General features: G+C 38.7%; 1 protein-coding gene across 1 annotated transcript; it reads left to right on the top strand.

Annotated features, from left to right (window-relative positions):
- Positions 1-1,130: 1,130 nt before the first annotated feature.
- Positions 1,131-26,120, top strand: Ddx1 (DEAD-box helicase 1). The gene is made up of 26 exons (XM_027424646.2): positions 1,131-1,269; positions 3,888-3,939; positions 4,044-4,107; positions 4,447-4,476; positions 5,469-5,565; positions 7,088-7,135; positions 8,510-8,593; positions 8,809-8,892; positions 9,409-9,485; positions 10,133-10,205; positions 11,640-11,716; positions 11,819-11,933; positions 12,601-12,739; positions 14,751-14,811; positions 15,995-16,093; positions 17,128-17,217; positions 18,025-18,213; positions 18,843-18,894; positions 20,346-20,492; positions 22,053-22,144; positions 23,448-23,520; positions 23,595-23,667; positions 23,745-23,787; positions 24,615-24,710; positions 24,951-25,071; positions 25,791-26,120. Exons 1-26 carry the CDS (start codon positions 1,254-1,256, stop codon positions 25,919-25,921), a joined length of 2,223 nt encoding a protein of 740 aa, XP_027280447.1. The 5' UTR covers positions 1,131-1,253; the 3' UTR covers positions 25,922-26,120.
- Positions 26,121-27,692: the final 1,572 nt, after the last annotated feature.

Raw genomic sequence — 27,692 nt, 5'->3', positions numbered from 1 at the left:
CTGGTGATTTGGGTGGCCTCGGTCCTGGGCTAAGATCCTGGAAGCCTGAGCTTTCCAGGGGTCTTACACTTCTCCCTCTCTTGGTTCTCTTTTGCCATCGTGGTCTTCTTGATTCCCTTGGCTCCCTTGGCTCTCTCTTGGTCCCTCTCTTGCCTCTCTCTCTTCTCTTCCTCTCTTGCTCTCCCTGTCTCTCTCCTCTCATTGACCAGTTCAGTCTCATTGACCTGTTAACCATGTTCAGTTCAGTTCACCTTTTTTTCTCTCTTTGCTCTAAACTTATCTATCTATCTATCTGTCATGATGTATCCATTCCTGTTAGTAGTCACCCTTATTTTACAAACGAATGAACTGGACCTCAGAGAAGTATGATTTCAAGACTATCCATCTAGCCTGTGGCAGGGCTAGAATTTAAACACAGGATGTCAGGCTCTCAAATCTGTGCTTCTTGTACAAAGTTACCTAAAGGTTTCCTATATGTCCCCAATTTCTAGGACAGAAAGCACAGAATGGTCCCTGGAGATAGTCAGATCCCAGGTTGCCATTCAGTAGTAGTTCTGTGATGTTATTTAAACCATTAACTTTTCCCAGACCTTAAATGAATATCTCTATTTCCAACACATATTGTATGGGGAGAAGCCATCGTTTCTTTACTGACCCATCTCTCTGAACACAAAGGGGACTTAAAATAGCTTGAAGTCAAGCCTGAAACTATCAACACCACATTAAACACGGTTGAAGGAAGAAAAGCACACCTGTACCACTAGTTTTTCTATTAAAAATAGTTAATTGGGCCTAGGGGTGACAGACATTCTCTAGTCCTGATTGACTGGGCAATGAATTCAGTGCATTCTCAAGTCATTCTTAAACCATTTGGCCCTGTCATCCTTGTGAGACTGAGGTAAGAGGGCCCGTTTCTGCTATCAGGGCAGCCTGGCTTCTTGTTTGAGGATCGTGGCTTTTTTATAGAGGAAAACTAATCTCAACAGCACACGACTTCCTCTAGGCACACCGTAACTCTAAAGATGGCTATTGATGACCAGATCTGGCTATTGGGGAAACCAAAGTCCAACAGCACTGGGTGAGCAGCCTGGCGGGTCCTTTCTTTCTCAGAACCTTTGTCCTGGGTCCGTGTCCCCACCCGGAGTCGGAACACCGAAGAGCGTGGACCGGAAGCGCGCGCCGCCGCAGCCGCGGCGTGGCTGCAGGCAGGGAGGGAGGGAAAGACCGAGCGAGCGGCGGAGGAGTTCGCGAAGATGGCGGCCTTCTCCGGTGCGTGGTGGGAAGCTGAGGGGTTGTGAGCGGCTCTCCTCGGCCCACAGGGAGCTAGTCAGGATTACTGTTGTGGCGGTGGGGTGGGTCGGGTGGTGGGAGACCGGAGAGACGTCGCCCCCCGGGGACCCGCGCTGTTCGGCAGGGGCGGTCGGTTCAGGCCCGGCTTTTTCCCTTGGGCGCTACCCGGGAATCGTCGCCGAGCAGCTTGTTCTACCATTCTGCAGTGGGCCTTGCCGCCACCTGCCAGTTCCCGACCATGGCATCTGCGCTCGCGGAGCCCAGGCTCCTGCCCCTTTGACGTGGCAGGGACCCACGACATATCTGGTCTTGGCCAGGCCAAGCAGCAGCTAGCGTGGGGACGGGGACATTTTGGGGAAAAGGATGATTGTCCTGTTTAGGGTTCCTCTTCCCCTCCCACATACAAGCCTTTCCGAGAATAAAACTACCAAGAATAAATTTAATCGTCATTTGTTAAGCATCACACTGTGAGGGTTAACGTTGAATGTCAAAGCTAAAGGAAAAGAATTTTCCTCAGGGACACACTTAACTATAACTTTTGAGAATGAGTTAGTTGCTTTCTGACACCAAACAGGGTTTGGAAAAGGGTGTTGAACCACCAGTTGATGTGTCTCACTTTCTCGATCACCTTTGCTTATGCACCCACAGTTTTGCAAAGTTCAACCAGCCTTAAATGTACTAAATATGATCCCTCTATATATGTGTGTGTACATACATATATATATATATACACATTTATGTACTTGTATATTTGTGCATATATATAGCAATAAATCAGATGTGCTGTCTTTTCATATTAACCTAGTTAAATGATATCATACTATTGTTTGCTTTTTCCATTTTCTCCGGTAAGAATATCAGGAATTCTATATCTCAGGCTACAGGGGGAAAGCTTTTCTGTTAAAGTCATGTCTCCTAAGAGGAATTCTCTCACTTAACACAATTTTAGATCTGAAATCTGTTAGGAAGTTGTAGGCTGTTGTTTTATAGGCACACATCTTTGGAAGAAATGTCCAAGTTTCAGGACAAAAGTAAAATTAAAGAATTTGAGCATGTACCTGTTTCCCCTAAAAAAGGTTAAGTCTGTAGAAAATATGCCCAACACATGACCAGGATGTGGCAAGAAACTGTCTAAAATTTGCTGAAAACAATCCATGGTTGTTGCTTGAGCTTGCAATGTTCTGTGTGTAGCATATTTAAAACCATCACTTGCTTTTTTAAAAAATATTTTTCTTTATGTTTTGGTGGTAGGAGTTGAACAGGAATGTTGCCGAGTGAGGGTCAGGTCAACTTGCTAGAGTTGGTCCTCTCCTACCATCTGGGGCAAGGGGCTTGAACTCAGGTCTTTAGGCTTGGTGGCAAGTGTCTTCAGCCACTGAACCTGGGCCATTGCTCTCCTTTCTTACCAGTAGTTTGCATTCTAGGAGACAGCATGGGACTAGACTGTAGGGCATAGTTGTTAGGTGGGTGAGTCTAGGTGTTCATCTTTAGGGCTTAAGTAGTTTATCTGTGGAAGGGTAGGTTAAGTAATCTACCTAACTATAACTGGTTTCACTTGAGGAATGATAAAATGACAGTACTGCCCACATTATCACATTTTTGATTTTCTGCAAAATTATTTAAATAGACAATTAACAGCAGATCTTCACCTGACATTTCCTGTTGTTCAGGTTTTCTGTACTGGTATACCTGCTTCCCATTGGTTCATCATTGTATATATATTAGAATACAAACAATTTTATTTCTCAAACTTACAGAAATGGATTCCTCCTTAAAGCAATGGTGTTATTGTGAAAACACTTTTCACATGCCTTGTGTACTGTGCAGTGTAGTGGTGATTGAGAGGTTATCTAAACTTAAGAAGCACTACGAAGCACAAAACCAAAAGTTATTCCTATATGTGGAAGTTTCTGATTTACTTACACTTTAAGTTTTTTATTGAAACATAGTATTTGTATGTAGTTAGAAGGTTCAGTGTGAAGCTTTGATCCCTAAATAAGCTTCATAATAGTCAACTCAGGGTAAATAACGTGATCATTACCTTAACTTGTCAAATCTCTATAATAAGGACATTAAAACCTCTGGGACACATGGGGCCTTATGAATGGAATTTTGACTATGGCTGCCATGAAATATGGGCTGTCTATTTTTCTTAGATCCTAGAGGATGTTCAGATGGTCTTGGACTAGCCAGGACATAGAACTGCTACATTATCACCCAGTGAAACTGGAGATACAGGTCTAGGAGCCTAACTGTCAGATTTTTAACTCCTTTATTAATAGCTAAACAAGCACTGGTGACTACCATGTGCTAATGGCACTGTGCTAGAGGTATCATAGTGTTACTTCACATTTTCCTACGACAAGTACCATTTTCTGCAGAGAAAACAGATTTATAGTTTTGGCTCAAAGTCTTCTTTGTAAATGAGACCTTGGATTGAAGTCAAATCTGTCTCCAAAACTGAATACTCAGCAATTCCATACAAAGGTCCAGTATAAGAGCCAGACTTCAAGGCTTTCCCCAGTTCTATGTAAGAGGCTTTAAGATAATATGATTTATTAATAGGTTTGATTATTAAAATGACTTTTTGTTTTCAGAGATGGGTGTTATGCCTGAGATTGCACAAGCTGTGGAAGAGATGGATTGGCTGTAAGTATATAGAACTCAAATACATTTTTGACAAAAATCTTGTAATATGAATACTAATTTTTGTCAAATAACTAACTACAGTTCTTCAAATGTGATTCTTCTAGTCTGCCAACTGATATCCAAGCAGAATCTATCCCACTAATCCTAGGAGGAGGTGATGTACTTATGGTAGGTTTATATTTAATAATGTGGTTGGTGGTTTGGGACATACTTGTTCCAGTGCTGTGTATAACCCACTTTAAGACATCTCAGAAGCTTACAACTGGAATTGTTTTATCAAATTAATTTTATTCATTCACCAGCATTTGTAACATAATATACTATGGCTAGTGTATTCTACAGAAGCTATGGGAATAGGCTTAGGTGATTTTTCAGTTTTTACTGCAGATAATGGTGGGTGGTAGCATAAAGTTAGCTAGTCAAGTATTACAAGATTTCTACATGGTATTATGCTGTTTGATCTCTCTTAATTCACAATTTAAACTACAATTAATTTTCCCCATTCAGGCAGCAGAAACAGGAAGTGGAAAAACTGGTGTAAGTAATACATTTAAATTTAATTAAAACCTGAATTTTAAAGTATTTGAACAGTTTATATATTTCATGTATTTGAACAGCTTATATTTTGAAATAATTAAAACATCCCCCTCCAGTGTGTAAGAAATGATGGTTTGTCATTGACTTAATTAGGTTGCTATCGGTGTGATGAAACACCATGACCAAAAGCAACGTGGAGAGGAAAGGGTTCATTTAGCTTACATATCCTAAGTCACAGTGCATTGAGAGAAGCCAGTGTAGGAACTCAAACCTGACAAAACCCGGAGGCAGGAGCTGATGCAGAGGCCTGAGAGGTGTACCGCTTGCAGATTGCTCCTCATGGCTTGCTCAGACTACTTTTTTTTTTATAGTACCCAGGACCACCAGCCCAGGGGTGGTACCATCCACAAGGGTCTGTGCCCTCCCATATCACTAATTAAGAAAATGCCCCACAGGTCTGCCTACAGCCTGATCTTATGGAGGCATTTTCTCAGTTGAGATTCCCTTCCCTTAGTGACTGAAGCTCAGTTCAAGTTGACAAAACTAGCCAGCACAGCCATTCAGAGTAATACTTCTCTTGTTGGCAAATTATGAAGGTTTGTAAAGACTATGGTTTTAAAAATGTAGTTTTAAAGAGGTCTTACGGAAAGAGGCATGGATTCTGTAACGTTTGCAGGCATTTCAGGATGCTCTTAAAATAAAAAGATTGCACCCAGAAAATGTGTCTGCTGTTGGCCTAGACTAGAGAAACAGTCCGAGTAGATGACATTTCTGTGCTTCGCTTTATGTTCATTCTCAAGTTCCTCATTCTGTGCTCCAGAACATCAGCTGGCTTGTGTCTGTCAACTCTTGATTATCTGATTGGTATTTAGGTTTGGGAAATGAAATAGGAGCAGCCCTCTGGATCATTTCTAATGTGCATGTGCAACCTTCCATCATACTGACTGCTCAGTAGCAGCTGACTAGTAATATAGGAAACGTCTCTCTGACAGGCCTTTAGTATTCCAGTTATCCAGATTGTGTATGAGACCCTGAAAGACCAACAGGAAGGAAAGAAAGGGAAAACTACTATCAAAACCGGAGCTTCAGGTAATTGTTTATGTTCCTATTTTCTTTTTTTGTAATTAGTCCTTCCTTCTCTTGGTTGCTAGTTTACAGTATGCATTTATTGCCCATGTATGCAATTGCCATGTTGTGTCCTGGAAACAGGGATAACAAGTGACATTTACAACCTAATTAGTGAATTGTCCATCCTAAAACACCTATAGTGCTTCTTTTGAGAATACACTGGCATTTGGAATTTACCATTGGTGGTTTCTGTGGTTTTCTTAACCATATGTAACTGTGTGTGCCTAAGACTAAGAATAAATTGGTATATTGTGCAATGTGGGATTTGTCTTCCTTACAGACTCAAGGCTGATCCTCTTACTGGGCTTTGATCCTGTCTACTATGAATAATCTCTCTTTCATTTCCTATCTTTAAGTTATGATCTTTTTCCTTCCATAGTTTCTAAATTGCATTCTTCTTCTCTGCTTCTGTCACATTTTAACAAATGTGTTATATATTTTAAAGTAACTTGTTTTATGTTACAAAACAGAATTGTGAAACATAGCAAGTTTAAGTTGAGTGAACTTGGCATATCAACTTTTTCTTTTTGATAGGAAAGAAATAATGTCAGAGAGGATGAACTAATTTAGCAGATGAATTTTATGATAGACAATGAGTATAACTGCGCTGTTGGCCTATTTTAAAATAGTTTCAGAACTTTTAATAGCCATATGCCCTCATTTATGAGAGATGATGCTAGACAAGAATGCTTCTGAGATGGCTAAGCAGAAGTAGGATGGGTCTAAAAATCATGTATGGTGAGGAGACAATGTAGATTTATAAACATAAAGGGTAGGGGAAAAGATGACATCTGATGACTGAAGAAATGTGGAAAGGACATGATTGCTCTAGGGAACAGACCCGGAACAGCTTACACGTAATGTGCAGATTCTCCTAACTTTAGGACTAGCCAGTGGTTCAGGTGAGCTGACAAGGGAGCCCTGTTCTCCAGAGTTCATAGTATTCAAACTTGATAGATAGCTCTTGATTAGACATGATCCAGAAAGGATTTCTGCTTTGGACAGGAAGATGCGCTAAACTGCATGATTTTTATCATTCATGGATTATTAAGATGTTTTAGAAAAGGAAAAATACCAAACATAAAAATAGGAAGAAAAATGAAAGTGTGACGAGAATTTCATATTGAATTAAAATAAAAGACTGGCTAATGACGTCAGTTGTTTAAGGTTGAGTTGTTTGGTTACCTAAACTTCACTTTGTCCATGACAAAGTTCAGTGTCCTGTATACAGAGTGCACTGAAACAAGGAAGGAGTCTAGGTTTTAGTCAAATGGGCCAGTGACAATCATTGGTGCCATTTGATTTTCAGGGTTAGTTTTGTCTTTAATAAAAACATCTGTACATATATGTGTCTATTACAAATAATGTACAAAAACCATGTTGAATCAAGGACATTGATATATAAAATAGTTTATTTTCTGTTTTCATAGACCTATATATTTCATATGGTTATGGCTCACTTTTCTTATATTTATTTGTTTAGTGCTCAACAAATGGCAGATGAACCCATATGACAGAGGGTCTGCTTTTGGTAAGTAGATAATTTTTACCTACTCATTGATAATTCAGAAGCTTAAAAAAATACGTGCAAATACCAAGAAAATTATTAAAAAGTACTGTACATCCTTTAATTACCAAAGATTAGAATATAGTCACTAAAGATAAACAGGATAGTGCTGAACTAGAAGGAGACAGTAGAATATAATGGAAATAAATCCTAGTATGTATGACAAATTAATGTGTACAAAAATGTAGTGTTGTAATACTGTATTTCACTGGGGAGAGGGGATATTTATGCAGTAAAAGATGCTGGCACCATTGATGATCCATCTGGAGCATCAAAAGAATTGGCTTCCACATATCATAACTAGAAGTAAATTCCACATGTACTTGAGATTTAAATTATGTGTATGTGTATATGCAAATATTCACATATATAAAAATGTGAGTGTAGATATATATGTACAATAAGGCGTGTATAATTTAGTAAAGGAAAAACTTTTCTAGTCCAAATAGACTTAGAAATTATAAAAGGTAGAATGTTTGTATTTATTATTGTTTTATTATTTTAATTAACACATTAATTGTATAAATAGTAGGATTCACTGGGATTCCCATCTGTGCAGAACTGTGTTCTAATATCATGCATCCATCTATCTTTTTCCATGATGCCCTGTTGAACTCTCAATTCTGCCTCTGTCGCCCAAGTGCTGGGATTTTAGGCAGCTCACCAGAGACCCTTATACAAAGGTTCATAATATTCATTTTCACATGAGTAGGAACTTAAAACTTTTGAAAAATGAGTTAAGATGTTTGATGAAGTGTTGTTTTACAAGTTTGTTCTTTACCAGGTACAGAGTATGACTTGGAAACATGAATAGCGCAAAAGATTCAGTTTCTTTCTAGTATGGACAAACGCCAGGTCTTTATTTAATAAGCATATGTCTGACTCTGGTGTGTGATGTAAAACCTCATCTCTTAGAGCTCCCAGTACTACCCAAATAGCACACACTGGTTATATGTTTATTACTAAGTAGTCAGCAAATTGTGATGAGTGGGTCCCATGGCATCCCTTAGTCCTCTTGTCCTCACAGCACTGGAGAATGGCTGTCTAAACACGTGTTGTCCATGAGGTGATTATTCAGGCAAAACAGGCTGTGCCCATCTTTTCTGGATTCATTATGTGAACTCTTGTCCTAACGGTGACAGTATAGAACTTAGTGACCAGCATAGCCCAGGAGATGCAGGGATGAAGAGGAAGCACTGCTGTCATCTAGGAATGTAAACTCTGGAACACTCTGGCAAGTGAAGCTGTTATTGATGAGTCTGATGGGTTTTTATTTCATGATGGACAGTTTGTGGGCCTGTACTAATGTACACTTCTGTATGCTTTTCTCTCATCTAGCAATTGGGTCAGATGGCCTGTGTTGTCAGAGCAGAGAAGTGAAGGAATGGCATGGGTGCAGAGCCACTAGAGGATTGCTGAAAGGTATTTAACCGGCATTCATGACTGCTTAAAAATTGAAACTGTCAGTACTTGACTTTCCCTTAGGCGCTTTAAAGCAAAGATCTGCACAGTCTTAAAGGTACAGAAAGACCCACAGCTCTCTGTCACATACAGATGTAACTCAGAAGCAGTGGGAGTTGGTAAATGGGTCATGTGCATGTAATTTTTGTAAATTCCAGAGAATTTTACCCTTACAGGGAAACACTACTATGAGGTATCCTGTCATGACCAAGGGCTGTGCAGAGTTGGGTGGTCTACCATGCAGGCCTCCTTAGACCTAGGTAAGTGTTTCTATAGTAACTGAACTACTTTATAGATTGGTAACATTTTGTTTTTGGGAGACAAACTAATAGACTTCACTGTCATAATTTTATGGACATAAAAGATATTTATGTGTACCTCTCCCAGTTCCAGAAAAGACTTGAAGTAAGTTACTGCTTGCTTCCGATTAGCACCCCCTCTTCATGTTCTGTCAGTATTTAACTGGAGAATAAGATTAAGAATGAAGATCAGGCTTAACTCAGCATGCTGGAAACATACACTATTGCAAAGATACTTCAAATGATTGTGAGTTTGTTAGTAACCAAAGCCAAGAGTGCTGCAGTGTCACTTGTGTCTGTAATATTGCATATTCTGCATTGACTGAAAATACCCCAGATGATGCAGGGCTCAGGAATCTAGGGAGGTTTGTCTGCTGTGGGCTCTGAGAGTCCACCACGGGTAAAATCACTTCTTCCATGGGGCTTTTAATTCTCCTTGTAAGCTCAGAGCTCTAGTAAACTATGTTTAAAATCTAGGTACTGACAAGTTTGGATTTGGCTTCGGTGGAACAGGGAAGAAATCCCATAATAAACAGTTTGATAATTATGGAGAGGTAAGCTCTGATGCTGTTTATTCGATAGTGTTTGGAAACCTTCTTGCATTTTCAGTCACTTATGACATGACTGAGGATGTGCTTCTCAAAGACAAGCATTTTCCAAAGATAGTTCAGGTTTGGACTGGAAAAAGAAATTGATGTAAGACTAAATAAATAGTGCTTAAAATTTTATTAGCCCCTCTAAAGTATATTGTCTTTCTTTATCTCATTCTGTCTTTGGAACTTAGATCTATTTTATTCTCATTTCTTAGTTTTGGTTATGAAGACTTTAAATATAGTTCTCTGACCCTAAATCCATGGCATTATTCCTTAATGTCATGTTGATTCTGAGAAGCCTGTCACATATATCTACTATTGGATGGGATGTATGCTCTGACAGTTTTTTAATGGTTTTCTTTCCTAAGACAAAATCTTATTTGTAACCTAGATCCATGGTGATCCTTCTGCTTCAGCCCCTCCCATGCTGGATTACAGGAGTGAGCCACCATGCCCATCTGTGATAGTCATTTTTGAGACCTTCCTTACCATGTAGAGAAATTCTTTTGAAACACCAGCGTTTGCTTTTGATGCTGCTGTCTGTGATTTGTTAACCTCCTTTCAGATCTTGTTTTCTGATAATAACATTGCACTTTCTGGGATTTCAGGAATTCACTATGCATGATACCATTGGCTGCTACTTGGATATTGATAAAGGGCATGTGAAATTCTCTAAGAATGGTAGGTGCTCTGGATCTTATCAGTAAGAAAAATTGTGATTCTTGGTTCTGATTCTCTTACTCTCCTCTTCAGTTCTGTACTCACCTACCTTTCATTTCAGTGGATATTTGTTTTGTGAAGTATTTGCTATGTGCCCTGTGTACTAGTCAATGATGAAACCACAGCAGAAGGTGGAGCAGATGAAGGGCAACTCTGTGGTACTTTCACACTGATGAGGAGAGGCAGACATCTATTATTTACAAGTAAAATGTTAGGTGGGAAGGAGAGGAAAAGCAAGGCAAGGGAGTGCATTGCTGTATGGGGATGTGTGCTTTACCATACATTGCTGTGTGGGGATGTGTGCTTTTCCATAGGGAGTGCATTGCTGTGTGGGGATGTGTGTGTGCTTTTCCATACATTGTGTGTGGGGATGTGTACTTATCCATAGCAAGCTCAGAGAAGGCTCTGTTGATGAGAAGACCTTTAAAAGGAGTCAGTTGGGTGGAGTTGTGCTAAGACCTGAAGAGCATTTCAGGCAGAGGGAAGAGCAAAGAGAAGGTTCTGGGGTGGAAATGTCTGCACTACCCTAGCAACAGTGAGGTGGTACCCATGTCAGGGGCTTGAGCTGGAGAGAGAGATGATAGCTCAGTGAGGTAGGCTGTAGTACAAGCTTTGCTTTTTGTTCTGAGTAAGTTGAAAATCCCCTGCAGTTCTGAACAGGGGTGGCATGTCTCCAACAGGATGGGCCAGCTGTGTTGAAAACATACTAGGATGTGGGAAGTGGGTTGAAATCACCTATGGAGTAAGAGTACATAAATATTAGTAAAGCTCTGAGGCCTGGTCCCCCATGGCTAAAAGCTGTCTAACTGAGGAGAATCTAGCAGAGAGGAAGAGAAGGGAGAACAGGGGTGCATGGAATCCGGCTACCCAAGGGGAGACTGTCACAGAGAAGGGAGAACTCAGCTTGTGCTCAGTATTGCTGAAAGTATTGTCAAGAGAGACAGGAGTGACAGTTCTCTATAGGGTTTGGTACTTGATAGCTATTTTGGGAGGGCAAGGAGGTGGGTGAGCATGAATCAGACATGTAGCCAGTGGGGATAAACAGAAGGAAGAATGTCCTAAAAACATAAATCAGGGACTTGACTTCACAAATAAGAAGAAAAATGCAAGTTAAGTGGAAGGAGCTGTGGGCTCAAGGAAGGATTTTTGTGTCTAGTGTAGGAGTATATGTGAGCTCTGAAGAGGCATAGGTCTTGTAGGAAGGCAGTAATTAGACATGTAGACAGGAAGAGGGGACAGTTAGTGAAGTCAAATGGCGAATAGGCTGGCTTTAGGCAGCACACCTTTATCCGTGGGTTTCAGAGAGCATGAGAAAGCAAGGCAGGTAGTAGATTTTATTGTGTATGTAGAAATTCTTCATTTTAATTTCTCTGCTTTTGTTTATTTGTTTTAAAGGAAAAGACCTTGGTCTGGCATTTGAAATACCAGCACATATAAAAAACCAAGCCCTCTTCCCTGCCTGTGTTTTGAAGGTAAGCAGAAGTTTTTCTATGATCTAAACTATTTGATTTTCATTATATTTTACTGGGCGGTTTGCCATTAGGTTAAAATTTATTTTTTTTAATTAATGCCAGAATGCTGAATTGAAATTTAACTTTGGTGAAGAAGAATTTAAGTTTCCACCAAAAGACGGTTTTGTTGGTCTTTCCAAGGCCCCAGATAGTTACATCGTCAAGTCGCAGCACACAGGTACTTACTGTAACCCGAGAGGATGAGAGTTTCTAGAGAACATCAGTGGGAGGGGCTCCTCTTAGTGAGTCCCTTTTGCCTCCTGCTCTGGTTGAATCAGCCTCCTTAAGAGATTAGTAAAATTCCATTTCAAAACTTAATTGGTGAACTACTTTGTGTCTGTTAGGCATTTGGGCTAGATCAGTCTTGATAGCAGTGATAGGCTTGGCTTCTGTACTTGTGAATAAGTGCTTTCCACAGATTGTTTAGTCTTCACACAGCCCTCTGGGGTAGTGCCCTTCACATTTTACAGGGAGCCTGAAGAATAAGAATTTGAAGTCACTTGCTCAAGATAAGTGGTAGTACTGAATTCAGATCCAAGTGGTCTTGACTTGAAAGTTGACACCATTTCCTGTATTATTGCCTGGTATAGTTCACCCACTTAAAGTACATTTTCTGACTTGTCACAAAAAAATGGGTTATGTCAATCAATTGTTCTCATCCCAATTAGACTTAAAAAATCACAAGTTATTTTAGGAATTTTAGCTTTTTTTTTGTTGGATTGTCTCCCCATATTTTACAATTATTACTTAGATTTTAATACTGGAACATTAGCACTCACATTTTACAACTGATGGTATTTTCAGGTGTGTATTATGTGACCTGTGGTCTTCTCTGTTCTCCTAAGGTAATGCACAGGTGTCACAAACAAAATTTCTCCCTAATGCTCCAAAGGCTCTCATTGTGGAGCCATCCAGGGAGTTAGCTGAGCAAACCTTGAACAACGTCAAGCAGTTTAAGAAGTATATTGATAACCCTAAGTTACGGTAAGCCTTCCTTTTAAGCTCAAATGCTATTGTCTTTAAGTTTAAAGAGTTCTGGAAGAATAAAGTTAAACAAGAGGAGGTATTGGTATACTACATAAAACACTATAACTTTGTAATAATAGTTTTTCCATTCAAACTTTCTTCCTTTGGGCAGAGGTTGATTTTATTCAGTATTAAATTAATTTCATCTCTTCACTTAGAAAATGTGCAGCTCAGTGTAGGATGTCAGTAAATCTAACCTGAGAGTGACTGTAAGACTCCTGCAGAGGTGGTCTTATCTGTCTCAAGCATTACATGGAGGGAGACTTTCTTTGTTTCTTTATTTCTTTTGTGAGATTGGATTTTGCTATAAAACTGGCCTCAAACTCTCCTCCTGCTTCCTAAGTACTGTGATTACAGGTGTAGGCCACCACATTCAGCTAGGAATCCCTTTTCATTTGTGGAAAGCCTAATCCTGTAAGTAGACTGTTGATTTCACTTATTTTTTGTTTTTTGCTTTTAATTGGAACAGTTTGGGTGATAAAGCTCACTGTCTAGAAATGTACATTTAGGTGGTTTTCAGTATATTCACAATGTTATGTGATTATTTCTACTTTCTTAATTCCAGGAACACAGGTTCTGGTGTTAATAGTGGCCTTACTTACAAGTTAAGCAAACTGATTTAATTATAAATTACACTAGACCAAGTAATCCTTAATTTTGTTGACTGGATTGATACATCCATTTGGCAGATATTAAGACTCTGTGTTGTAAAGTCTAGACTGAAGATCTAGGCTGGGCTCTGGCTTTCACAGAACTCACTGTGGGATTGTGGGATAGTGTGGAGGGGAAAGAAATAAGAAGACAGTGCGGGAAACATTTTGAGCCTATTGAAAAGGAAGCTCCCATGGAGCTGACAACAGAGCTCCTGCTCAGTGTAAGAGTCTGAGACCTTCGGAGAAGTAGTTTTGGAAACAGGAAAAATGCCTGTGTGGCTTGAATTGTTATTATCATTATCTGTAAAAATTAATGTGCTTAGACAAAAGCTACAGGGGGAGATGTTTGGTAAAAAACAGTTCACTGGTGAAGATGGTAAAATTATGGATTATGAATTACTATTTGGTATTTAATACAAATAAGTCCTTGCCTTACTTTGAAGTTCTAGTGCCTATTTGAAACTGACCTATCTATCCTACGCAATGACTTTGAGGCCAGTCAGGACTACATAATGAGACCCTGTTTCAAAAAGGGGGAGGGGTCCCATGTCTAGAGACATAGCTCTGTGGTAAAGAGCTCTGGGTACTCTTCCAGAGGACCCAAGTTCAATTTCCAGCACCCACATGGTGGCTTACAAGCAGATCTAACACCCTTCCATAGGTAGCAGACATGTATGTGGTGCACATAACTGCATGTTGTGTGCATGTTGGCAAAACACTCGTGCACATGAAATATTTTTTTTTTTTCTTTTTGGTTTTTGGAGACAGGGTTTCTCTGTTTAACAGCCCTGGCTGACTTAGAACTGACTTTGTAGACTGGGTTGGCCCTGAACTTACAGAGATCTACCTGCCTCTGCCTCTCAAGTGCTGGGGTTAAAGGCATCCACTACCACCACCTGGCTTGTAAATCTTTTTTTAATGAGATAATTTTTTGTCTCTTAAACAAGCTATGAGTAACACCAAATACAAGTCTTTTATCTTTAGTTTCTGATTATCCTTCCTAAAGGCAACCTTTTTTACTCTGATTTCCAGCCATTTTTTCAGAAATGCTCTATATAGTACAAACAAATATATTTTAAAAGGTGGAAATCTGGTTTTGAAGAGCTTATGTGGAGTAGGCTATGTAGATGTGTAGTGACTTTTCCTCACCCTAAGCTTTCAGTCTCCTCCGTGCTGTTTCTGGATTTGGGGGTGAGGTGCTCTGTACTCACTTTATTGCAGCTCTCCTTCAGTGACCTCTTCCACCTGAATGGTATAGATGTAACTGTAGAACAGACTTTAGTCTTTCTCTGTTATCATTCTGCTGTTCATTTCAGGGAGCTTCTCATAATTGGAGGTGTTGCAGCTCGGGATCAGCTCTCTGTTTTGGACAATGGGGTAAGTTGTGCTTTTAACTTGGGAACAAATTCTGTTTTGTTCAAGAAAAATCAAATGAGGCTAAAATGAGCACAAGACTAAAAGAGGCTTTGCTGAAAGATGCCTTGTGGCACACCCCCTTTTTACCCAGAAGTTAGAGCAGTGGTCCTTTTTAAATTCTCCATCTGAAATTCCACCATGTTTTGCGTATGCTTTGTTTCCCTGGGAATTTACTTCTAGGCTTTTCTAATTAAAAGTCACTTTTTATTTTACTTGTTTATTTATTTATTTGCCCCCCCCCCCTCGGGTTTCTCTGTGTAATAGCCCTGACTGTCCTAGAACTCATACTGTAGACCAATCTGGCCTCAAACTCACAGAAATCTGCCTGCCTCTGCCTCCCAAGTGCTAGGATTAAAGGTGTACACCACCACCCCCTAGTGTATTTATTTGTTTGTTTGTGTTTTGATTGATAAAACAAGCAATGCTGAGTATAAGCGTGGAGATGGAAATGATGAGGAATACTGAGACTGAGCTCTGTCTAATCACAGTAACTCTTAATTATAATGGTATATGGGGAACACTCAGTCTAATCACAGTTACTCAATTATAATGACATAAGGGGAGCACTCAATCTAATCACACTTACTCTCAATTATAATGATATGTGGGGAGCACTCTGTCTGATCACAGTTACTCTCAATTGTAATGGCATGTGGGGAGAACTCAGTCTAATCACAGTTACTCTCAATTATAATGACATATGGGGAACATACACCAGCATCCAATGTTCTGTGTGTCTTCTCTTCATTATCAAAACTGTTCTGTAATATAAAGATATTCCCCTGTTTAAAATGAGAAAATTGATACTAGATGACATTAATGGTCTCACAGTGGGATAACGGTGGAGCTGGGATTCAAGTTCTTGTTTAATTTTAGAATTCATGTAAATTCATGTTTCTTGTAAAATGCAAATTCTATATATTAGACTATGTTTAAAAGTTAAAGCTGTCCAAAATTAGTTGCTAAAGTTATATTAACTTCAAATGAAACACAAATGCCATGTGTAGTATTATATATCCATTGTATTGACTGTCACTATTTCAGTATTCTCATGTTTGTTGTAAGTAGAAAATGATACTTTGCTATTTTAAAGTAATTATACTAATTTTTCAGTTTGCCTTCAGTGTTGCTTTTGGCTTTTTAGGTTGATATTGTTGTCGGTACTCCAGGAAGATTAGATGATTTGGTTTCAACTGGAAAGCTCAACTTGTCTCAAGTTAGATTCTTGGTTCTGGATGAAGCAGTATGTTGAATTTTTTTTTAAGAGTATGCTTATGTTTTTTCATATAAGATTTATGAAAAAAAAAAAATTCAGCCATGGTGGTCCTACTACCTAAATACCACAGTTAAGCACATTTTCAAACACTATTGATATACAGTTAACTTTTTGTATATGCATATTAAATCAAGCTTGAATAAAGAAAGCTTGAAAAAAATCCCATTTATATTGAACATATGTAGACTTTTATGATTTTGCTTAAATAATACAGTGCAACAGCTATTTACATAGCATTTACATTGCATGTAGGTATGAGAAATCCAAGTATGCTTTAAAGTAGGTGGAAAATATGCAGTAGCTTTACACCAAGGACTTGAGCATCTGAATTTAGGGATCTAGTAGGGATCCTGGTACTGAATTACTGTAGGGAATTGAAATCAACCTTTGGAAGTTCAGGCAGACCTTTATTTTTTAAAAAAAAGTTGCATCACAAATATTTCATGTCATTATTTGTAATTACTCTTTGAAGGCTGTTTAATGATCTGTTATATGGATATGTCATGGTTGGTTTAATTTCTCTCCAATGAGTTCCATAGGTAGTTTGCTTTTTTATTTGTAATAGCTGTTTGTACATACATTATTTTTTATACAACAAATTATTTCTTTTATGTCAGATGCAAAATGTGGACCATCTGGAAGAACATAAATGAGTTTGAGGCTTTTGAAATACTCTTCCAAATTGTTCTCAAGATGGTTGGGTTAATTTCTCAGCACTGAAGCCTTTTCAGTTTTCAAATTGAAGTCATTATCTTAATGACATGTGTTATAAACTATTGTATTAATTTTAGAATATTGGAGTATGGTTTAGGTTTATTTATTATACCTTTTTCATATTGTAGTCACAAGGAACCTAAAGTTGAATTTATAACTTGTCTTTAATATCCAGCCGATAATTATTTTATAAATAATGGGGATATGTATATATGCTTGTTTTTTAAATCTTATATTTTCAATTGAAAACTTAGATTTTAATACTGATAAAAACTCTTCTTCTGCAGGATGGACTTCTCTCTCAAGGTTATTCTGACTTTATCAACAGGATGCATAGTCAGATTCCTCAGATTACTTCTGATGGAAAAAGACTTCAGGTATCAAATGACTAATGCAGCTCCAAAATGTCTATAGACATTGTTATTCACTGTTGCAGGAACAAAGAGTTTTGATTAAGTTCACTGTATAAAATATTTTCTTTGTTACCATCTAGTTACTGAGTAGTACACACACACACACACACACACACACACACACACACACACACACACACACACACACACACACACACACAGAGATGACAGTCTTAAAAGCTGCTTTTAGAAATAAAGGTAATATCTTAGTCATCACTGGCTAAGTTCTTCCTGCAGAGCACTGAGCACTTTACAGTCTAAATAGAGGTGCTATTTCCTATACGAAGGGGAAGTAGCTTCAGCTATTGACAGTCACCTTTGTAGTGGTTGTTTTTGAAAGCGTTGCCCTTCCTTTTCTCATCCTTCCATAGGAAGCATTTGAGAAGAGAGAGACTGTTAAAAGGGAATGAACAAAAACTTGTGGCCTTTGATTTTAAAAACAAACAAAAAAACAAAAAAATTTCCCGAGGGAGAGATGGCATGGTTTCTATGTGACAGTGATGGGACTGACAGCATGCCGGTGTCACACAGTTAATAGTTGGTGCATGGATGTGTCTTGACTGATAGGCTCCCAATGTCACACTGTTAGTAGTTATTGCATGGAGTCAGGTATTGGGTGTGTTTTAGATTCACTGGTTACTATACTTTGTTCTCACATCATTCATTATGAGTGTGAGTCTCAAAACATAAAAGAAATAAGTTTTTAAAATGAGTGTGATGGAATGCTGATTGTTTCAAAAGTTGATCTAAACTGAGTTCTCCTGTCTTCAGGTGATTGTTTGCTCTGCCACTTTGCATTCTTTTGATGTAAAGAAACTATCTGAGAAGATAATGCATTTTCCCACGTGGGTTGATTTGAAAGGGGAAGATTCTGTTCCAGATACTGTGCACCATGTCGTCGTCCCTGTAAATCCTAAAACTGACAAGCTCTGGGAACGGCTTGGGAAGAACCATATTCGAGTAAGTACTGTGCAATGAGAACATTTGTGTGGTAAGCTGATCTCCTTGGGCTCTTAGCGGTGCTTAAAGCCCGAGTCTTTGTACCAAAGCCTCGCATGAAGCAGTGTGTTAACCGTGAAAGCTTGGGCATGTAAAAGGCACCAAATAAATGGCGAATTTCATCTTTTACTTTTCTCTTTGTGATTAGCTTCCTTGATATAATTTTGCAAATAAGATTACCTATGTTGAATTTCAGATGCAGAAACGTCCATTTTAGTAACATTTCAATAAGAGTGCCATGTTGTGTCCTTTGGATGTGCCCTGTTTTCATCAAAGTTCATTTCACTTGTCCATCTCGTCTTTTTCCCCACTGTTACTACATTTACTTATATTTAATAAAGATGTGCATGTTTTAAGTATGCAGTAGCCTGAAAGCCACATTTTTATTTCCACTGTTCCTTTTATACTTAATTTCCTTAGTTAATGAAGGATTTTTCTGAATCTGAAAAAATGGTTTCGTGTACAGATTGTAAAGCTGTGCTTGAAAATCAGTCTAAAGACAGATTAATTTCTTCCTTTAAATAGAATGACAGCTGCTCTTAGTCACTCCTTAACATCCCCATTCCTTTTTAATCTCTCACTTTTGACAGACTGATGATGTACACGCAAAAGATAACACAAGGCCTGGTGCTAACAGTCCAGGTAAGAAGAAAACAATTAATAAATGTGTTAAAGATCTTGGAGATGGTTTGTTTGCTCTGTTGGATTTCTACTTCAACTATTCTCTTGAAAGACATGAGATATGACCTACAAAGTTAGAATGGAAAAATAAAAGCAGTAAGAGATATTGAGAAATGGGGCAAGTTAACACCATTTAGCTTAGAGGAGGAATGTGAATCAGTGAACTTAGACATGAGTCCTGTGACTTTAAAATCATAAGTCTTAGGTTATACATTATAGATCATAGAAAACCAATATATTTGTCTAGAGACAGATTTATATTGACCATGAAATTTCAGAAAAATAAAGATGAGGGAATGGAGGGGAGGATATGCTTTTAGCTATAATGGTGAAAGATAAATAATCTGGCTTTCTTGATTATTTTTGTGAACATTGTGACTTTCTTAGTGTGTGATTTAGGGCATTAAACAAATTTATATTGTTCAACTTTACTATAGTCTGTCTGCAAGACTTTATATTCTTAAACAGAAACTCTACCCATTGGTTAGTCACAGTTCAATGAAAATAGCCTATGAAACAATTTGTTTCGTTTCCATAGCATTTAAAAAATGTATAGGTACAGTAGGATACAAGGCGCTACAACCTAAGTAAATGGATCTTAAACTCGGTAGGCTGTGTGTCTGACACCAGATGTCTTGGGTGGGTCCTTAGAAGAGGAGTTCACCGAGAGGTTTGTGACATGCGTCTGAAAGGGATTGCTACAATTGATGAGAGTTCCTTTGAAATCAGTTTTATGTGTAACTCCAGATTAGCATTATCTGTACTCACTTCTCCCTGTTGAAGAAAAGTAGACAAAGTGCTAGTTAAGCACATATTGTTAACCCATGGTCAGAGGGGTACTTCATAAATACCAGTTGTTACTGTATTCTGTGTTGCCCTTTAAAGTTTCTTTGACTCCACTGTAGTTGGAGACAACCAGAGAGCATTTAGACACAGTGTGGGCATCAGCAGACAGGTAACACCATAGCAAGACTTCCCATGACTTAGAAGCTTCCAGCCAGGTTTTCATTCTGTGGACTAGTGTTAGGCTGGTTAGATTTACTAATTTCCTTAAGATTTAAGATAATCCAGTAATCAGGTTTTGAGCATAATGGGAAGTTAATGCTTGAGAGGAAAGTACCAAGTTTTGGTGTATGCGGCTTTTTGTGTTAGTGTGTTTGCATTTTTGTGTTCTTAAAAGGTTGTGTATGTGTGTGTGGGGGGGAGCACTAAAAGTAGATAACATATAAAACATCAACAGAAATAAGTGAAGTAATGAAATAACTCAGTATTTCACTCTCATGCTCTACCTTATCTGTAGTATAGCAGGGATTTTTAGGAAACTTAAGCAATGTCTCTGACTGGCAATGTTACTCATGAGAGCTTCAGATTGACATTCTGTTGCTTTTTCTGTTGTTGCTATGGTAATCAAGAGATGTGGTCTGAAGCTATTAAAATACTTAAGGGAGAGTATGCTGTCCGAGCAATCAAGGAACACAAGATGGATCAAGCAATTATCTTCTGTAGAACTAAAATTGACTGTGATAACTTGGAGCAGTACTTTATGCAACAAGGAGGAGGTAAATTTTTTTCTTGCTTATTTCCTCATTTCATAGACTGTTAGCCTCACATTGATAAAAGCCATAATGCATGCACAGAGAGAGCTGAAAGCAATGATGGCACATTGTAACTTACCAGTGTCTCTGCAGTACATTTTCATGGATAAACCCTGGGGTAAATTGTGAGAACTTTCCCACATTGCTACAGTAAACCTGAACCACAGAATTCTAAGACTGATTAACACTAACATTTAAAGAGTAAAGGTTAAAATAATAGAACATGTGTTTTCTAAACTAGTAAATAGGAGAAAGGAATGAGGGAAAACCTTAAATAAGGCTAAAGGAAGAAAGAAGCCAGGCATCGTGTTGCACACCTGTAATCCCAGTACTTGGGAGGCAGAGGCTGGAGGATCATTAGGTCACTGAAGTCAGCCTGAGCTACATAGTGAGATAGTATCTCAAAAACCCAAGAACTGGGGATATAACTCAGAGGTAGGACTTGCCTGGTCATGAGTAAGGCTCTGAGTTCCATCTCTAGTCCTGAAGGAAAAAATACATATTAGAAATCACAGAATAACATCAGTATTGTAAAAATCCTGACTATACTTAAGTTTCGGTGGACTGAAGTATTCTGCTGAAGTCATATAGAGTATTAATCTAGATGAATATTAGGTATATGCTGTTAAAAAGAACATATCAAAAACCCAAGGCAATTATTAAAAACCATTTGCTGGTTTGCAAGATACACGTTCTATTATATTAGTCATGACACTTTAATTTTAATAAGCACATATGGTAAAATACTAATCTAAAAGTCTAGTGAGGAATGAAGTAGACCTTAAATAAAAGTATTAGAAGAAATAAAGGGTCACTACTGTAGTGAAAATATAATGGCCCAAACCTTGCAAATAAATAAAACATCTCACACTAAAATTAACTAGACCCAAAGTCTATACAAGTCAATGAATTTCTGTACAGGTAGAATGGACATTAAAATGGAAATTTTTTTACATTTAAATGATTTCATATTTAAGTACATAAATCAATGTGGAAATATTCCTAAATCTAAATGGAAATGTCAAGTTTTGCCAAGGCTGTGGAGTGTGCCTGAGTACTCTCATTTGGGTTGAGAATATTAAGTGGTAAAGCCACTTTAGTCAAAGGTTCTTACATTCTTTTATAAAGTTGCACAGTTAGCTTAGAGTTTTTTGTGTGTTGGGGTAAGGGGTTGTATATGTTCGTGTGGAGGTGTGCACATGCCTGTGGAGGCCAGAGGGGTCTTTGATGACTTCCCACCTTTTTGCACTCCCCTTGAATCTGGAGCTAATGGATTCAGCTAGGCTTGCTAGCCAGCGACTTCCAAGGGTCCACCTCTTCATCCCCACACTCAGTGCTGACACTGCCCATGCTTACATTTGCCAACTAAGCTGCCTCCCCAGCCTTTCGTGGATTTTATTTTAATGGCATTTTGCCTGTGACAGAAAAGTTGTTTCCTGCTTTTGTGCCGAGCTGGGGTATAGATCTTTATAGATGCTATTAGCCTGCTTTTCAAGGTCAGTTGTTCAATGTGCTTTTCACTAGGACCTGATAAAAAAGGACACCAGTTCTCATGTGTGTGTCTTCACGGTGACAGAAAGCCTCATGAGAGAAAGCAAAACTTGGAAAGATTTAAGGTACAATGCCTGGCGTTTCCTTATTATTTAAAGGGGTTGATTATAGTGTTCTTGTGCCACTTAATATCATTGAAGCAGTTCTCATCCTAAAGACTGAAAGCATTTTTGAAACGCTTCTAGCCCATACTTCTACAAAGTATCTTCCTGAGAAAAGTATGTAAATGTATATACTTCAAAAAATAGCTTATTGAGCACACTATTCAGGAGTAGTGGACTAGGCAGTAAGCATAGTGCTGTCTGCCTACCTACTGGGAACATGAAACTTATTATCAGAGTGTCAAAGATGACCAATACATTATACAATGAAGATGTATGGTTTCATCTTTCAGAGCTCTAGGTGTTGTTTAGTAGGCCTCATCCATTTAGAGCTGAACATCAGCACTTTCTTCCTTCCCACTGACATTCCCATTCACCAGGGTGTTCATTGCCATGTAGAGGATGGGTGTACGTGAAACCCATGGTATGGAAAATGTGAGACATACTGGGCTTAGATTGGTTCATGTTTCCATGCTGACATCCCTGACTTCATTCACCAAGTGCTCTGCCATTTGGTGATTACACGAGACCAAAAGTTCAATTCAGTGTGCTCCTCTCACCTCCCAATCTTGTTCTCTCTACACTGAGGCATCTAAAGCTAATTTGTATTTCCTTTGTAAGCATTAGGGGCTCATTCCCTACTCCTTCTCTGGTACTTGTCGGTTGTTATTTTAAATAAATAAATAAATAAATAAATAAATAAATAAATAAGAAAGTGTAACGTTGGGGTAATGTATCTAGCCACCTGGACTTTTTTTTTGAGATTTTTTTTTAATATGTATGGGTGTTTTGTCTGCACCACATGTGTACAGTGCCCACAGAAGTCAGAAGAGGGTGTTGGATCCTCTGGAACTAACATTACAGATTGTTGTTACTGCTATGTAGGTGCTGGGAATGGAACACAAAGAACAGTCAATGCACTTAACCGTTGAGCCATCTCTCCAGCCCCTTGATTTAGTTTAATTTGAGTAAAGTTAACACCTAAGTTTCTATGTTCTGTTCTATAGTGTATTTTGGGGTTTCTGAAGATATTTCTAAAGACTAAAGGTAAAGCCAGGTTTAATAACACTGGTGTAAGAAAAACAAAGTTGAATCCAACCATTCATACCGTGTTTCCGTAGATAGTAGACTGAAATGCCAAGACTTGGTCCAGTAGGTTATGCTTAGACAACAAATCTGAAAGAAGTATTTAGCTCTCTTAGTGGAGAGATTGTTTTCATGTCTTGTGCGTTCACTGACAGAATCCTGTTTTTCTTGGTTCTTTTAGAAAGGAGACGTAAGATTCTTGATTTGCACAGATGTAGCTGCTAGAGGAATTGACATCCATGGTGTTCCATATGGTGAGAAGAAACTTTTGCTTTACACTCTAACCTCACAAACAATGGCAGCTGCTAACCACTGCCTTTACTTGCAGTTATCAATGTCACCCTGCCTGATGAGAAGCAGAATTACGTGCATCGGATTGGCAGAGTGGGGCGAGCTGAAAGGTACTGCTCCGGTTCTTCCCCCTTTGAGCTCCTGTGTTTCAGAACTAAAGTCTAATACAGGCTTTGAAATCTTACAGGATGGGCCTAGCCATTTCCCTGGTGGCAACAGAAAAAGAAAAGGTAATCTTTCCAATGTTCTGTTTCAGTCATTGTGAGTTGTGGTTTTGATTGGGAAGTAAAATCAGTTTGATTTTCTACTGAAATTGGAATCAGGCACAAAGGAAAGTAAGTGAACATTTTATGGCATTTCTTCCCTCTGTATGGATTGAATAGAGAAATAATAGCATATGGTTTACAATGGAAAGGGCAAAATCTGTTTTCCTAAGAGCCCTAACACAGCTTTCAACAAAAACTAAACACTGTAGTATTATGGCATAGGACAGTTTGTGGGTGCCACAGGTATATATATATATATTTCATAATTACAGATTTGCAGAAGAGCTTTTATAAGGTCTCCCATACATCTTTTTCTCAAATTCAGGTGCACGCTTCCCCTATGAGCTTTATTTTTCTTGGCTATAAACAATCTTTAAAATATTAGTTTTAATATAACCTTCTCTACTATTTATCTCCTCCCTACCCCATGCCTGCCTTTTTGTAGCCTAGGCTGGCCTCAAATTCAATCCTCCTTGCCTTAGCCTGAGTGCTGGGTTTACAGGCCTGCACCACCATACCTGTTTGCATGTTCCCCTTTGGACATCAGGTTATCATGTCAGTTAATGAATTTACTTTAAGAATTTCTATAACTCTCATCCCTTTGTATTATTTTTAGAATAACTTAGATTTGTTCAATGAGCCACCAAGTATTGGCCATTGAATGAAATATATTATCCTACTTTTCTAGTGTTTTAAGGAAATAAAATGTGAAAAACCCAGAAATTTAGAGCAAAATATATTGTTAGTCTCTATTTCTATTTGTGTTCATGCTTTTTCTTCCTTTACTGTAGGTTTGGTATCATGTGTGCAGCAACCGTGGGAAAGGATGCTATAACACGAGGCTCAAGGAAGATGGAGGCTGTACCATCTGGTACAATGAAATGCAGGTGAGACCTTGATAAACAGACTGCATTCATCTAGAAAAAATACATCTCTACTTTGATCTGTTTGTGACTGGCTAATGATGTTGTTTTTAAGTTGTGATTTGGGAACTCCTTCCACAGCTCCTTCTAGCTTCTATTTGTGCAAGCATCCAGGCTGGCCTAATCTTAGTTAATGCTGCCACAGTGAAACTCTTACCAAAGTGAAATTTAGATTTGAAATATAATTTTCTCATTCTTTCTTAGCTGCTTTCTGAGATAGAAGAGCATCTGAACTGCACCATTTCCCAGGTTGAGCCAGATATAAAAGTTCCAGTGGATGAGTTTGATGGGAAAGTTACATATGGGCAAAAGAGGGCTGCTGGCGGTAAGCTTTCAGATGTTCCAATGTATTGTCCTATCTGCCTCCCTCCCCACTCTGCATCCACTGTTGCGTAGTCCATGCTGGCCTGAAACTCAAGATCCTCCTGCCTCAGCCTTTTCAGTGCCAGGATTGTAGGCATACACTACCACACCTAGCTGAATTTGACTCTTTGAACGTCAGTTTAGGAAGACAATGATTTTGTTCTGTTATGCTAATAGTATATTATTAGCATGTTAATTATTCTCTACCAATTATTCTTCAGTGTTTTATTGTTACTTGGTTTGCAGCATTTTATTATGTGATCTGTATGTGAATAAGGGAAGCAATTTAGCTGATTGTCTTGAAGTAGTCATATCGAGTACTTGAACTTTTAATGAAGTATTAGGAAATGAGTATTGTAGGTGATTTTGAACAAAGAATCAGAAGTCTTTAAGTGACAACCTTGTTTAGTTCAGACTGTTTCTGAATGTTTCTATTCAGAGTAAACTATGGTTTGCAAACCAAGGGATTATTGGTGGACATGGGTATTGAGGCAACTGTGTTGCTTGAATACTAATTTATATTGAACCTTTTGATTTACAAAGTTAAAGCTAAATTACTATAGATAACTTGCCCAAGTAGTAAGGTTTTAATGCTAGAAACAGTATTTGAAGTGATAGAATTGAGCCCAAGTTTTCAAGCATGTCATTTACATTGCTTAATGATTTGTATGTGTGGTGCAGGTGGAAACTATAAAGGCCATGTGGATATCTTGGCACCTACCGTTCAAGAGTTGGCCGCCCTTGAAAAGGAAGCACAGACATCTTTCCTGCACCTTGGCTACCTTCCCAACCAGCTGTTCAGAACCTTCTGATTCCATGTAGATGGAATAGGATGGCAGTAATAAAGTCTATACTCTTACCTCTAACACGGTGGTGCTGCTTCCAAGCAGCAGTATTTATGGTAACCGACCTATGTCTGCTAACTGTTGCATGTCAGGAAACACAATCTTAGTAATTCTTCATAGAATGTCAGCCTAATGAAAATAAATTTGACAACTATATTTTCATGAAGGTTTGTGTCTTCTTTTAAAGTTCTTTTTTTTTATCTTCTAAGAATACAATGTGCTTGTGAAATATAGTTTATGGATGCATGAGTGTGACCCAAATGAGACCCAGATTGAATATCCTTTAAGTAGAATTTTTCTCAGGAGCAGTGCTAGGCTGATGTGATTTTCAGATACTTAAGGCTAGAGGAAAGTTACAACATGAAAGAAAAGCCAAGGATCCCAAGGTTAAAGGGCTTTTTGGCCAATTTGGAAACCAAGAGGGTGCTTAGGACTTAGATATGATTTGGTGTGTGTGGAATGATGACTAATGGTGAAAGTAAAGGTGTCTCTGGATTCCTTTTTTCAAGAACCTTTCTTTGCAGGTGATACACAGAAGGACAAAATGACTTTGCTGTCTCTCTGTGTTCTAAATCAGTTCATTTCTGTCCCTTGATTAAAATATCTCAAGGAGAAATTTAAATGCATACCATTTAATTGCTCTTTTGTGCCTTTGGACTTTTAGTTGAGGAAGTAGTTTCAGAGGGGCAGAAGATTATTATTCTCATTTTAGAGATTCCCTAAAAGCATGGGATTATTTTCAAACCTTTAGCAATGAACTCTTAGAGCAAAATCTTGAGTGAAACTCGGTGTAGAAACCGACAAGTGGGAAAGCTATCACTGATGCTTCAGTTCCAGAGCTTTGTGTAAAATGATTTGAGGATGCCAGCCTTTAACTTGCAGACTAGTTTCTAAAGAGGTGTCCTTGAACTGCTGTCACATCTTATGGCTGGGAATGGCAGCTCTTTGCATGCTTAGCATATTAACCACTTTTTAGAAATGGATGTTTAGATGCATGATAGCATAGACAGGACTGATGTTCAGATGGTTAAATGCTAAGAGCCAGAAAGACCTTCCCTGATCCATCCGTTACAGCATTGCTCTATAGGGTAAGAAGAGAGCTTAGCAAACCTGGTTGGTAGAGGTGCAAACAGAACTTGAATTTCTTGGTTTCATTGTTTGCTCTCCGAGTCACTTTTGAAGATGGTACAAACATTCACACGGGCAGCTAAGAACAAGGCTGAGGAGCTGGGTGGCAGCTGAGGGCTGGTTAAGTTTGCCTGCAGTTGAAATTGCTGTCTGACTTCAAACTGTTGCAGGAGAAAGCTTCAGGTAAGTGGCCCCAAAGTAGAGGTGGAGGGAGTTGGGGGGAGTGCTCATTGGAGGCCTGACCTGACCTGTCTCTTTCCCCACTTCTTCACTGATTTTTCTGTTAGCACCCTCTTTGGATGCTGTTTCCTTGTGCTTGTGTTGATGGTAAGCCTGTCAGTCATTCTTTAAGCCTGGTGGTCACTGATAACAGCCTGAGAGATGCTGCTGCAACTTTTTTTTCCTATTAGAAATAGGAGCTCCTGAGTCTTACTAGGACTCCTTCCCAGGATCCCATCAGTGGGATGTGAAGGAAAGGAATGAGTATCACTTCTGGGCCTCCTCCTCCTGACCTGTCACTTGGCCTGGACCTTGGATGCAGCTCTAGTGAGCCAGTAGATACCATTAGTTCAGTGTGATACTTGGGAAGTGACAAAGATCCGATAACTGG

Source organism: Cricetulus griseus, chromosome 7, assembly GCF_003668045.3.
Source record: "Cricetulus griseus strain 17A/GY chromosome 7, alternate assembly CriGri-PICRH-1.0, whole genome shotgun sequence".
NCBI classification, from domain to species: domain Eukaryota; kingdom Metazoa; phylum Chordata; class Mammalia; order Rodentia; family Cricetidae; genus Cricetulus; species Cricetulus griseus.
This window is presented reverse-complemented; position numbering and strand designations above follow the sequence as displayed.